At 36.2% G+C, this 15,088-nt stretch overlaps 1 protein-coding gene across 2 annotated transcripts; it reads right to left on the reverse strand.

Annotated features, from left to right (window-relative positions):
• Positions 1–1,398: 1,398 nt before the first annotated feature.
• LOC101746224 (15-hydroxyprostaglandin dehydrogenase [NAD(+)]) lies at positions 1,399–10,307 on the reverse strand. Of its 2 annotated transcripts, XR_009974091.1 has the most exons (7): positions 10,196–10,300; positions 9,778–9,946; positions 8,342–8,578; positions 7,449–7,622; positions 6,581–6,738; positions 2,057–2,640; positions 1,399–1,597 (listed from the first exon to the last, which is right to left on the reverse strand). XR_009974091.1 is itself a non-coding variant. In XM_038013497.2 (6 exons), exons 2-6 carry the CDS (start codon positions 9,874–9,876, stop codon positions 2,487–2,489), a joined length of 822 nt encoding a protein of 273 aa, XP_037869425.1. In that variant the 5' UTR covers positions 9,877–9,946; positions 10,196–10,307; the 3' UTR covers positions 1,399–2,486. The 2 variants fall into 2 exon arrangements, 1 of the variants encoding a protein (XP_037869425.1); XM_038013497.2 differs by having other exon boundaries at positions 1,399–2,640; positions 10,196–10,307.
• Between the last annotated feature and the right edge of the window lie 4,781 nt (positions 10,308–15,088).

The raw sequence follows: 15,088 nt of genomic DNA on the forward strand, positions 1-15,088 counted from the left end.
ACACTATTTTTAATTCAAATTTATTTTCTATCTTTTAGTTGGATTTTCTATAAAAGCGTATTTTGTTAGTTTTTTTAAAACTATTTTTTTTTAAATAAAATTAAAACAGCCCTAGGGCAGTCGAAGTCAGTTAAATATACATTTAAAAGAAATATATCATCAAAATGGGTTCAGCTAGAAAATAGTTGTGAGACACATAAAAACACTGTCGAAATGAGAACTTTCTCCTTTTTTTTGGAGGCGGTTAAAAACAAAACTCATACAAGAAGCTAATGCCAAAATCTGTACTGTATATTATACCATTAAACTTCATACAAATTCCACAGAAATTATTATAAACTAGCGACCCGCCCTTGCTTCGCTTCGGAAACTATAATTCATTATTGATTTCTCCACTACTTAATGGATATTTGTAATCGAGCAGCATCAACATCAATTACATTACAGACATTGTAAACATTGCATATAAATCTCTGAATGATAATAATATTATAGATGTTTTGTTGTTGATCTAAATTTTCAATTGATTCGCTGCTACGGAAATTCTTGAAAGCTTCCTGGTACTCTGGATTTTTTTAAATGTTTTGTATGGTTTTAATTTTCCTTTCCTGAAGAACGCAGGATTTTTTTTTTTTTTTGCAGGAGGAAATCGGCGGACTTCCGCCCTTCACTGGGGATGGAGGGCGGAGCATGTCGGAGTCGAACCGACTAAAACCTCCTGTCTCTCAACAACTAACGTCCAAACCTCGCAGGAGACAAAACTCATGAAAAGGCAAAGGGGGGAAAGTGAAGAGTTTAGTGCGGAGCACATCTCTCCCATCACCCTCCCCCTCAGAAATCCCATAAATGACAGCTGATGTGCAGTAGAAGATCGCAATAGACTAAGCACTCTATCTCACTCACACCCGCTTGAACAGTTGCTACCTCGCGCTCGTACCTACAGCGGGCTCTCAATGTGTTCGGCAAGATGTAAGAACCATTAAAACTGTCTGGCCATTGGGGTAACATATTTTTATAAGTCCCTAAGTAACATATATAAAATTCAGCTTTTATAGTACCTATAACGGAAGTGTAATTAAAATTTATTAAAGTTTAGGGGTGTCTGGCAGGGAGTAGCAACAAGAGATATCGGTATTTCTAAAGATATTCTGGAGTAAATAATAAAAAAAAAACTTTATACTTTAACGAATTTAAGGTACTATTTTATATACATTTACTGCCTGTTACCTGCCAAAGTAACCACAATCGGAACTCGATAGTCGCGGGTCGTTCTTACCGCTTCGTTGGAGACATACAGAGAGAAACTTTCAGCTTTTATAAAATAACGAAGGTCTGGCTGTCGCGGGCTCTTGCTCTATTATCTAAGGGTACTTCAATACATAAATAAAAAATAAAAAGTAATGAAGATACGTTTATTTACAATTTATCTAAGACTTATTCAATATGCACAATCGTTTACACAATTATCTCTGCCTGAACTTGAATAAAAAGCATTATTAATTTTCAATGATTAAGTTAAAATGATTGTTCTTATTTCATACCCCGCAATGTAACGCGAACCTAATAAACGCCTTTTCTCTCGTGATCGCAAATATATCTAAAGCCTTCGTCAAACAGAACGCGTAATTAGCGCGCGTCAGAGCGCTAAACTGACGCAGCGCTATGACGCCGTGATGGGTTGTACTATTAAGGTAACATACCGTCAAACAAAGCCCCAGCGCTATAAGTACGCAGCGCTCTGTCGCGGCGTTAGGACGCTTTGACGTCAGGCGTTGTAATTTTTTACAAATTTTATTTTAGTGTCCGAGTGAATGTGTATTAAAATACTAGATAATGCCCGAAAAAATTATATAAATAGTTAGAAAATACCCATGCTTATACAATGCCACATCTAAATCACTCGATTTTTTAATACTTTTAAATTTTCACACTGCTATCGAAAGGCACTATGATTTGGCGAATGCGTTGTGTCAAGGAGCGTTAGACTCATCTAGTCAATTTGAAGAGCGCGACGTTAAGTACGCGGCGCTAAGTACGCGTTCTGTTTGACGAAGGCTTAAGGTATTGGTTAGTTTGTTTACGCGCCTAACTAACTGGTTCTTCATTTGCGTGTGATGCAAAAAAAATCAATGAATAAAGTACTATAAACTAATAAGCTTTTAGTACAAGCTAGGGATCACACGTTCTACTGGTGGTAGGACCTCTTGTGAGTCCGCACGGGTAGGTACCGCCACCCTGTCTGCCGTGAAGCAGTAATGCGTTTCGGTTTGAAGGGTGGGGCAGCCGTTGTAACTTTACTTGAGACCTTAGAACTTATATCTCAAGGTGGGTGGCGCCTTTACGTTGTAAATGTCTATGGGTTCCAGTGACCACTTAACACCAGGTGGGCTGTGAGCTCGTCCACCCATACAAGCAATAAAAAAAATCTCATAATAATTCATCCTGTTTTATAAATATACGAGTCCTCAAAAAATGCAATACCGATATTAAAGTCTATAAACATTCTGAGAAAGAATCTGATAGGCTTCGGCGACCGACCCGCTGATCTCTTGAACCGGCAAGTTATTTACAACGAGCCATGTACTGCCACTCTCACCTTTCTTGTAAGAATCAACGAGGCCTTGAGCTGCGGATTCTTTGCTGTAATATAAAATATACAAAACATTATAAACAGACCACCGTTAATGACATTTTCACTTGCTCATCTATACTTATATATGTACGTACCAAAAGAGGGACCTATAGAAATGCTCACTTCATTATTTTTTTTCCTACCTATTCTAGTAACCTCGAGGGGTTATTCTAGATTCACCGAACTAGTAGGTGAGCTCACGGGGCTCAAACCGGGAATGCTTAAAGCACCGGCCCTAGCAAGAGCAGTGCTTCGTAGCTACAATTGGATCGGAAACTCGACCCACTGAGAAGATCCGGTGAGAAACTCAGTGGGCTGTGTCTATGGGCTAATTTACTCATAGAGCTTTTCGTCGCAAGCGATGGGTTCAGCGAGGACGGAGACCGATGCTTGAGGTACCTAAAAGCACCGTTAATGGATCGGGAGGATCCGTAATGACGTGTTTAGGGCGAGTGGGTTCTTAAACCAGTCTGTATTAAAACGACTTCAGACGAAACTCCACTCACCCGAATAGCGAATAGAGATGTTTTTTAGAGAGTCAAGTAGAAAGGTTTCAAAATTGGGAAAAACAATGACAGCAGTACCTATACTAGTTTTTGGAATCTGGACAGAAATAGGAAAAGAGGCGATAGTTATTAATGAACATAACATATTAATATTGCTGATCATCCGCATAATAACGCATAATATTATTAGCAAATTATCTGACAGCACCCTTTTTTTTTGTCTGGAGGAAATCACCGTACTTCCGCCCTCCACTGAGGATGAGGGCGGGGCATGTCGGAGTTGAACCGACTAAAACCTCCTGTCGCTCAACAACCAGCATCCAAACCTCGCATGAGACAGAACTCATGAAAAGGCAAAGGGGGGAAAGTGAAGCGTTTAGTGCGGAGCACATCTCTCCCATCACCCTCCCCCTCGGGACGCCGGACTGGCGGTCGTCGGCGCCACGACCACCAGCCCTCTCGGTATCACCCTTAGGATATGTTAAGTTTAAAAAATTGTTTTAAATTCTGTTTTTCCGCCCTATGTGTTTTGAACACATTCAGTCAAAAAAGCATTGAGAATGTATGATTCGTTTATAGTTCCAAACTTAATTTTTTGTATTGCTGTTGTACTCGTAGTGACAAAGAGTATTTGTTATCTATAATTGGCACAATTGTTTTCCATTTTGACGCGCGGTTTGAGTTACTTCGTTTATTATCTGTTATTTAGATTAATTACAGTCCTGTTTTTAGTTAAATATAATATTATGTTACTAGATGATGACCGAGCATTGCTGGGTTTTTTTTTTTTGATAACGCCATCTTGTTGTGTCTTTAAAGCGGTTAGCTGCCCTCAATTAAGAAAAATAGTATTATTATTCGCCAATAGATGTCGGGAAGAGTTGATTATTGAAAACACGAATAAAACAACATTTTCTGAAAATAAATCGTAGCTAGATCGATTTATCACCCCCGAAATCCCCTGTATACTAAATTTTATGAAAATCGTTGGAGCCGTTTCCGAGATTCAGATTATATAAGTATATAATATAAGTATATAAGTATATATATATAAGTAATATATTAATATACAAGAATTGCTCGTTTAAAGGTATAAGATAAGATAAGATTTTATAATGGCACAATCATCGAGTTTATTTTAAATATTGCATCTCCAATGGGATTTCATGTTCATAGTCACTGAAAATCTTAAGGAAGACTTACGATAAATCGACTTTATAGCCGTCGAACTTTTTATATCTTGCGATATGTTACGGATTGACATCGGTACCATTTTAAACGATCACTTGAGTTGAAACATATTGCCGCTCGGCTAGTCCCAAAAGACCTGAATTTTCTCTAAAAACTCAATTGCACGAGAGTCCCTTAGGACCTGCGAGTCATCTCCAACCGAAAATTCGAGAAATGCATTGTTACTGGTGACGAGACGTAGGTTTACGAGTTTGACATGGAAACTAGTCAACAAGCTTCGGAGTGGCGCCTTAGAACTGAACCGAAACCGTAGATTCTGCGTAGTACTGCTCTTGCTAGGGCCAGTGTTAACAACACACCGGGTTTGAGCCCCGTGAGCTCACCTACATGTCAAGGAGAAGCTGATATAGCCTCTCAATGCTATCGGGATAAGTAGGAACAAAAAATACGGTATTCTATACAATACCTAGGAAATGTATAGAATACCTAAAACGTTACGGTAATGTATGAAATATTTTTCATTTTATATTATGCCTAGGCATTGTATACAATACCGAATACGCTGGCAATGTTTGTAAAAGTCGATAGCATGGAAGGGGGAATGTGGGCTGGCAGGAAACGCGTCAGGGCTTTGACAAATGTACATGTAAAAAATTCTGTGATACTAAAAAGTGTTCATGTCTTAAAAGTAAGATTTTATGCACTTCAAAATGTCACAATAGTTCTTCATCTAAATAATATATAATTTATTTTTTTGCTTACTGTATTCTGTGAAGCCAGTATAAGTAGATCTACTTCCTATTTTTGAAGAGTTGTTTTGTTGCCTAAGCTTTTTAACTTATTACTCATGAGTAAATTAAATTATGTTAGTTAACCCAGAAAAATTTTAAGTTCAAGGTTATTTGATTTTACTATAAATACCTACTTTTGAATAAATATTGTTTTTAATCAGAACTAACTACTTACTAATTGTCAATTTTAATAAAGTTGATTTTAAGCAAATATGATGTGTTATTTTTGTCTGTCATTTTATACCCTTCTACGTACTTACTTACATAGCATTGATAAATATTTTATACATGAATTGTATACATTGCCTAGGTAAACTATATACTGGATAATAATATTCACAATATTTCATACATTACCGTAACGTTTTAGGTATTCTATACATTACCTAGGTATTGTGTAGAATACCTGAATTATACAGATTGTCTGTAACACATTTAATATAAATAAAAGAAGCGGTTTCAAGATAAGATACAAGAACTTCTGTTTTATGGTATCAACCCTAGACATGTTGTCAGTAATGCCGATATAAATTTGTTGAGTCATGCGTCTGCTTCATCTATATATTAATACGTGAAGTAAAAACTTTGTATCCCTTTTTACGAAAATTGTGCGGACGGAGGAGTATGAAATTTTCCACACTTATAGAGAATATAGAAGAAGTGCACAATGCTAATATTTTTTTAAATAATGCTTAAAATCTACATTAAATCAATAAAGAAAACATTACACACATTACCATATATTTGACGCACACACGCATGCATACTATTTATTTATTGTTAAACTTTTGTTCTTGACGTCGGGGGTCAAATTGAGAATAGATTAAATATTGTTTGTCTTTATTAATATTTTTCTACAGTGTAGTCTTGGCGAAATTTGTGATTTATGAAATAGTCTTTGAAAATAGAATCATAATAGTGTACGAGCTTACAATTTCAATTAAATATAGTCGAATTTCGACTACTGCGGGACCACTATTAGTAGCAATTTAAAAATCGAAACCGAATTCTCGTTCTTATTAAGTGTAGATTGGTTTTTCTCTTTAATTTTTACCCTAGTTTCTTTTTAAGTTCTTCTTCTTCTGTTTGATTTTGGCTCGCGCGGCTTGCGCATTTGCCACAAAGCAAACTAAAAGCTTGGGAACTACGTAATAAAAATAAAATTTTTTTTTTTTTTTTTGAACGGATTCGCAAGGGAGAGATTAGGAAAGTTAGAGAATATATGAAGATACATATATAAATAAGATTAAATTAAATATGTACATCATTAAATAATATAAATAAAGACAATAAACTGTATACATTAGGAGAATTTATAGATAAAAGACACATAATGGAAGTAGGAAATGGAATACGTAATGCAATCAAATTTAAATAGAAAGAAGAGCAATCATTTAGAGAGCAAGAAAACTAGCTGATATCACGTCGCATTACACAATACGAACGAATTTATAACTTACCGTTGGAATATGAAGCCTTTCTTTAGTTGGTCCAAGCATGAAGATTCTAAGTACTTATCAAAAGTGCCTAGTTTCTCGTCGGTCAACAACGCGGTGTCTGTTGCACCAAAGCACACTGTCAGTACTCGGACCCCGGTTTTCGAAAAGTGTTCCGGTCTCTGTATAATATCATTGAATAAGTTGGGTTATTCAGTAAAATGTATATTTTCATATTAATGCATGTGACTTTTAGACTGTTTAGACGGTGATGTTTTGAAGGGTAATTTCATTACTACTACCTAACGTTCGGATGTAGGTTTTTTTTTTTGATTCAATCATCATTTGTGAAATAACAAGCTCTATAAATCAGCGAATAAGGTCAGATTTAGTTTTTTTTAAATGAATTTACGTTTAAATACATGATTATGATCTTGAAACTTTAGATTGCAAGTTTCATGGGTATATATATATATATTTTATTGCTGAGATGGGCGGACGAGCTCACAGCCCACCTGGTGTTAAGTGGTTACTGGAGCCCATAGATATCCACAACGTAAATGCGCCACCCAACTTGAGATATAAGTTTTTTTTTTTTTTTATGCTTAGATGGGTGGACGAGCTCACAGCCCACCTGGTGTTAAGTGGTTACTGGAGCCCATAGACATCCACAACGTAAATGCGCCACCCACCTTGAGATATAAGTTCTAAGGTCTCACGTATAGTTACAACGGCTGCCCCACCCTTCAAACCGAAACGCATTGCTGCTTCACGGCAGAAATAGGCAGACAGATTTTAGACCTACCCACAAATTTTTATAAGTGGATCTTGGTTATTGAGTCCAAAATGCACTATGATTCTTACGAGTATGTTGAAGAACAAGTAAACTTACACCGATACAATTACTGAACTGCAGCACAGCGCTTTTAGTTGCGAAGTATATTGGCATAACGTGAGATTGCGTCAAAGCGGCAACCGAAGAAACGTTGATAACTGTACCTCCTTTACCACCGCTGTGCTTCCCCATTATCTCAATGGCTTTTAATGTACTTGTTATTAAGGCGGTCTGGAATCGAAATTGGTATTAATGAAATTGCTGAATTTGGTCCTATAATAATTGGCCTCTTTTATCACTGGTCGAACGGCTGTGACCGTAAAGTCAATTAAACAGTGTATAAGGTGGTAAAATGAGTTTAAATAAATGCCGCTTCATCTTTTATTGGATAAGTGTGGCATGATAATGATGAATGACGTTTATACTGCAAACAAGCGGCCCGTTCCGGCTCCGCTCGGGTCTTTAACAAAAATTTTAACGAGATTTGACATTGTTTTATTTTTTTAAATAAAATAACACTTATTGCGGCATAACTATAATAGTTAGACATATGGTGTCGCGACACTTTTTGTAAAGAATAATGTGTCCTACAAAGTCGTAGTCATCGAGATATAATGTACTACGATCTCGATGGTCGTAGTACATTATTTTATTCTATCGTCAATAGTTTTCGCAGGGCACGCGATTTAAAGAATATTTTAGGTAATTTTTTTACACCTTGGGTTACATTATTGAAGTTTTAGTAAGGATCCCTAATTTTTTTCAAAAAAGACTATAGCCCATAGTAGTTTCGGAGCCTATTCAATACAAACAAACAAATCTTTTCTCTTTGTAATATTAGTATAGATTAAACTATCCTAATTAGTTTATGTTGTCTCAAGATGATTGCTTTAAGTTGTTATCGAAACAAAACGTATTTAAATTTGTTATTCAATCGGCTGTGACCTTACCACGTTGACCTCAATGGCTTTTTTGTAAATGCCAATACTGTCGTTCATGAGGGCGGCATTATTAATCACTACATCAATGCCGCCTTGCTCCTGAACTACAGCGTTAAGGATTCCCAGGAAGTGCTCTTCATCAGTGACGTCAGACCTGTAGAACTTCGTTTTGTTGCCATATTTCGAATTCAGTTCAGCTTGTAACGATTGTCCGGCTTCTTCCGCGATGTCCAAAATCGCTATATGCTGAAAATGGAAAGTAACGCTATATGGATCACTCTAGACTTTATAAATATTGGACTCCGGTTTGTAAAAAAATTTACTACTCTAAAAACATGATCCTAAGATCCAAGATGGCGTGATGTTTGAGCGACGATAACCTCTTCATAACAGGCTCAGGAGAACGCGAATTTTTATTTGGACATTAGTATATTATGCCGTTGGAAACGTCCTCAAAGACCAATCCAGCTGTAGACATGTTACACGATAACACACCATGAAAATACTGACGTTTTCGATCCATTGACACGTAACTATGATCTACACCCCTGAACGTCGCCTAGAAGACCATCGAATTAGCTTACTAAAATAATAATAATTTCGTGAGCTCCATACAGTCACGAACAGACATTTGGCCAAGGCTCGATAGTTTCTTGTAGTTCAAGACATCCTTATTATAAATGTTTATATTTTTATCTTTTATATCATAACTTAATAAATAATATTTGCTTATCTTCCGGGGACACGCATATATTTGAATGACAAACGGACTTAAAGAAAGACATACATCAATTAAACTTAACAATGATTTGAAGTCTGTCAAAAAGAGAAAAAAGGAAGGATCTTTTTTAGATTTTACTCTCGAATGAAACTACTCTTAATATAAGTGGTAAAGCGATAACAATTTAATAGTATATGTGAAGGTCTTATTGTATCCAACATTTAGATTTAAATTTTATTAATTTAACTAGCTGACCCGGCAGACTTCGTAGTGCCTCAATCGATAAATAAAAGACCTAGGATTTTGTATAAAATAAACTTAAAACAAACAAAAGGAATCCGTCCGACGGGGGACACATCAAAGGAGAAACAAAATTGTTATTTTTATTTAATTCCGAGCATTTTCATATTTATATACTATTACTTTTTAAACCTTCACTGGACTTGCACAAATAATTCGACCTTTGAACCATTTGAAAAAAGTTTTACTCAAAAATCTGACACCATGAAGGTTCTATGTCAATTCGAAGTACCTATTACAATAAAAAGGCAATTTCATACTTGAACACCTATTAGGTACTAACTTATTTCTGCGGTGAAACTAACAAATTAATTAATACTAGATGTGTCGCGTCAATGTGGAGCAATAAAAATATAAACATTTTAGGAAGCAAATTAACGGGTAAGTTTGTGGATCACCGCTATAAAAGTTATATTTTACTCACCTTAACTCCTTCGTCTAATAATATCCTGACCACAGATTCACCGATGCCCGTTGCAGCACCGGTTATAAAAACTACTTTATCTTTCCATTCGTGCGACATCTTCAACGTTCCGTAAATAAGTAACAGAAATGAGATAAATGCTTCATTGCTTCAAAAGATACTGTAATCACTAAGGATTTGGTGTTTGATAAAATAAAAATGACTTTGAATAAAAATGTTTGAATGATTTTTGAAATTGAACCTAAACTCCTTAGAAATAAGACTTATTTTTGCTTAGGATTGTGAAAAATATTTTTTTTATTGCCTTGAAATTTGAATGAGTAAACAGGTTTCATGTTCAAGTTAACATGACACGGTAAAAATGAATTACAATGACATAACAGTATTAATAAGCATATATTGTTTTAAAATTACCTACACTATCGTATAGGTACCTAGAGTGAATATAATCTTGATAGTGTTTATTATCAACTAACTGTTTCTGTTCACGCAAGTAATACCCGTGTACCTACATTAAATTAATCTAACAAATAATAATCTTGAATAAAAATTACATTTTTTTTTTTTTTTGTACTAAGTGTTAGTTTTGCGTTGCGTCTTTTAAGCGCCCATAGGTAGGTGCCTATTTCTGTCCATTTCTACCAAAAATGAGTGGTGGCATTAACGTTGCGGTTCCTGCGGGCACCGGTAACCCCTTAACTTAAGATGGGCCGTGAACAAATTCACCGATTTAGGCAATAACCTTTCTCTTAAAGATAAGCAGACGTAATCCTGGTTCAGATTCCAAAATGAATTCGAAAGCTGAAAAACGTGAAGAAAAGGTATACTACATTACATTACACTACGGATTACGTATATATTAATACGTGAAGCAAAAGCTTTGTACCGCTTTTTACGAAAATTACGCAAACTGAGGAGTATGAAATTTCCCACACTTAAAGAGAATATGTATTGAGAAGGAGTGCAGATTGCAATATTTTTTTAAACTAGCTGACCTGGCAGACTTCATAGTGACTCAATGGATAAATAAAAGACCTAAACTTTTGTATAAAATAAACTTAAAACAAACAAAAGTAATCCGTCCGACGGGGGACACATCAAAGGAAAAACAAAATTGTTATTTTGATTTAATTCTGAGTATTTTCATATTTATCTACCTTTTACACCCTCTCTGGACTTCCACAAGTAATTCAAGACCAAAATTAGCCAAATCGGTCCAGCCGTTCTCAAGTTTCAGCGAAACTAACGAACAGCAATTCTTTTTTATATATACTTAGTCTGGCCATAAATACTGTTACAAAGGAAAACCAAAAAAAATTATATGGCAAATAACATTTATTACTTTTACAGTGTGTTCGTTTAATACATAAATATAAAACAATTTAAAGTATAAAAAGCTTATTCGAAGTGGTCTCTATTGGCTGCAATACAACCCTTTAAACGTTGAGGCCAGTTATCAATAGAAGCACGCACTCTTTCCATGGGAAAAATTATCACTGCCAATCGTACGGATTGTTTTAATCTGATGACTCTAAATTATTATTATCATGGCATTTAGAGCAAGCCGTACTCTCTAAAACTGACCATAAATCATAATCCAGCGGATTTTTTTTTTTTTTTTTTTTTTTTTTTTTTTTTTTTTTTTTTTTTTTTTTTTTTTTTTTTTTTTTTTTTTTTTTTTTTTTTATTGCTTAGATGAGTGGACGAGCTCACAGCCCACCTGGTGTTAAGTGGTTACTGGAGCCCATAGACATCTACAACGTAAATGCGCCACCCACCTTGAGATATAAGTTCTAAGGTCTCAATTATAGTTACAACGGCTGCCCCACCCTTCAAACCGAAACGCATTACTGCTTCACGGCAGAAATAGGCAGGGTGGTGGTACCTACCCGTGCGGACTCACAAGAGGTCCTACCACCAGTAATTACGCAAATTATAATTTTGCGGGTTTCATTTTTATTACACGATGTTATTCCTTCACCGTGGAAATCAATCGTGAACATTTGTTGAGTACGTATTTCATTACAAAAATTGGTACCCGCCAGCGGGATTCGAACACCGGTGCATCGCTAAACACGAATGTACCGGACGTCTTATCCGTTAGGCCACGACGACTTCAAAGGATTAAGATCGGGACTAGACGACGGCCAGTCTTCAGCTCTGATGAAGTCCGAAACGTTCGTTTCCAACCAAGACTGCATAGACCGAGCTTTATGACCTGGCGCCGAGTCTTGCTGGAACCATTCTTGATTATTGAACATGGTGTTGTTAAGGGGCTTCACTACCTGCTCAAGAATGGTATCTTGATACACTTGTGCCGATGTTTTGATACCTTTTTCACAAAAGTATAGCCCAGTCACTCCTTCATAGCTAATACCCCACCAAACCATCACTGATGTCGGATAGTGCCCACGTTGCACTCTGTCGACTAATTGGGAAGCTTCCTTAGAGCTTTGAGCATAAATACGGTAATTTTGTTTGTTAAAATGTTGGTCAATTGTAAAAAAAATCTCACCCGTAAACAAAAAATTTCTACGACCTCCCTTTGCGTACCGCTTCAGTAGTTGTTTCGATTTTACCACCCTATTCTCTTTTAAATTATCAGTTAAGAAATGACCAGTACGTCTTTTATAGGCTGCAAGTCCTAAGTGCTACCTTCATTTCCCGAGATAAAATCTTTTGCTTTCGGACAGGATTTCTTCGAATTCTTTCCCTTACTGCTTTGACCACCTTTTTCGTACGAACACTACGTGGACGGCCAGATCTTTTTCTGTCAACAGAGGAGGTCTCATTGCACCTATTAATAGCCCGCTACACAAACATTTTACGAATATCAAGCGTATGGAGAGTTTTAAAAATTGCATCTGACTCCATACCTACTTTGTGTAATGCAATCACAGCGATTCGGTTCTCTTTATCACCCCACTCCATTTTAATATCGCAAAATATTGTACAATGTATTGGCGCCAAAATGAGAAAACCCAATGAGCAATCATATAAAACTGACAGATTCCAAATTCAAATGTAATATTTTGTTTATTTTTAATTGTAACAGTATTTATGGCCAGACTAAGTATAGATTATGCATTAATAGCACATTAAATCAATAAAAAAAAACCTTACACATACTACCATATATTTAACACAAATGCATTTAATTAGATACCTATATTGTTTATTGTCAAACTTTTGTTGTTGCTAAGTTTGTGGTCAAATTGAGAATAGGTTAATTAATATTGTTTATCTTTAGTATTATTTATCTATAGTGTAGTCTTGGCGAAATCTGATTATGATTATAGAAATATGACAATCGAATAGAATGGTCTTTGACAATAGAACCTTAATAAAGTTCAAACTTATAATTTCAATTAATTAAAGTCGATTTTCGACTACTGCGGGACCACTAGTTTAAATAAATATTTATCTTATTGATTGGGAGCACAAACCGAACGAGACTTGAAAAGTGACTTTTTTTTTTTTTTTTTCCTACCTAAGCTGATAGCCTTGAGAGGCTATATCAGCGTAACCCTAACTTTAGTAGGTGAGCTCACGGGGCTCAAACCTGGTGACGTTGCTAACACGAACGCGACCCACTGAGAAGATCCGGCGAGAAACTCAGTGGGCTGTGTCTGAGAGTTAATTTACTCGTCGAGCCCTTCGTCGCAAGCGACGGGTTCGACGAGAACGGTGACCGGTGCTTGAAGTACCTAAAAGCACCGTTAGTGGATCGGGAGGAATCGTTTTTACTAATGCAGACCCGTGTATGTAATATACGAGTAGGTATATATTATACATCCCGAAATCAACGTTCAACGTGTTCTATGCTCTAACTTTGTTTTACTCATGACGTGTACAAACAGGGCGTCTTGTGAGCCCTAATCTATAAAAAAAACTGGTGCAATAGCAACTTGGTGCATGTAAAAGAAGTGAAACTTCAACGTAGGTACCTCAAGATATAGCATTAGCTTAGAAATAAGTTGTTGCTGGTATTCGATGATTACAGAACGAGTCCTTAGGTTTTACTTTTAATATTTTTAATGATAATTTAAAACTTTACTTTTATTTAAAAGACAGTAAATATTTTAGAAACTAAACTGTTCCTACCGTTGGCCTTGCAGTGTAGTAGTTTATATAAAACCCAATAGATGTCGCTAAACTAAATAACGACCTAACTCGCTTTGTTCTTTCAACGGTCGAGTGGTTCGCAAAACGCTGTCTATTTTCTCACTCTTGCTCTTCCTAAGTTCTATCTTTTCTTTCCAGCCGTAACGAATCTGTCGCGAGTTAAATTGTACTATCAACGCCCCTAAAGAAGATACACTTTAAATAAAGCTAAGTATTTCGTTAAAACTAGATAAAATATCATAAACGATACCTAGTTGGATGCAATTTACGAGTTTACTAATTTTAAAATATATATAGTTTGATTAAACTTAATTAAGCTTAGACTTAGGTATGAAAATCAGAGATGTATATAATACCTTAAAATATAAAGTATCTGGAATACAAAATCCAAAATACTTTTGAATTAAGTATTTCAGATACCAGATCCAAATAGCTTTCTGGAATGATATCTGAAATACTAGATATAATACTTTATAAAGATAAAATATTTTTGTAAAAAAACAACATTTTTTTAAATGAAAGTTAATTTTTTTTCATGTAAATCGCATTGATCGCATAAACGTGACACAAAATAATATTCAGGCTCCTCAAGCACCGGCCACCGTCCTCGCCGAACTCGTCGATCACGACGAAGAGTTCGACGAGCGAATTGACTCATACACACATCCCACTGATTTTCTCGCCGTATCTTCTCAGTGTGTCGCGATTCCAATCCAATGGTAGATTCTTGCTAGGGCTAGTGTTAGTAAACTCTCTCAGGTTGAGCCCGTGAGCTCACCTACCCGTCCGGGCGTAGCCGGAATAGCCTCTTAGGCTACCAACGAATAGATAGGGTCTTTTAGGGGTAACACAGACCACTATACGGACTAATTAAAAATGACACGAGTCAAGAGGCATAGCCAACATTTTGTAGAAAGAAAGAATTTCCATGCATTGAAGAAGGTAGGACGTCTTGTGAGTCCACACGGGTAGGTGCCAGTAGGTAACTACCCTGCCTATTCACGTCCTTACGGATCCATCAGATCCTTTGCATTAGACGTCTTCAGCTCTAACACTAAGAGCAGGCTTAGAGAACCCGGTAATCGTACTCGTAGAACTCGACAAAGAGTTCGACGTGCAACCTAACCCATGCGTCAGCCCGCTGAGTTTTTCGCCGGATCTTCTCAGCGGGTCGCGATTCCGATCC

The sequence above is a fragment of the Bombyx mori genome, chromosome 10 (assembly GCF_030269925.1).
Source record: "Bombyx mori chromosome 10, ASM3026992v2".
NCBI classification, from domain to species: Eukaryota; Metazoa; Arthropoda; class Insecta; order Lepidoptera; family Bombycidae; genus Bombyx; species Bombyx mori.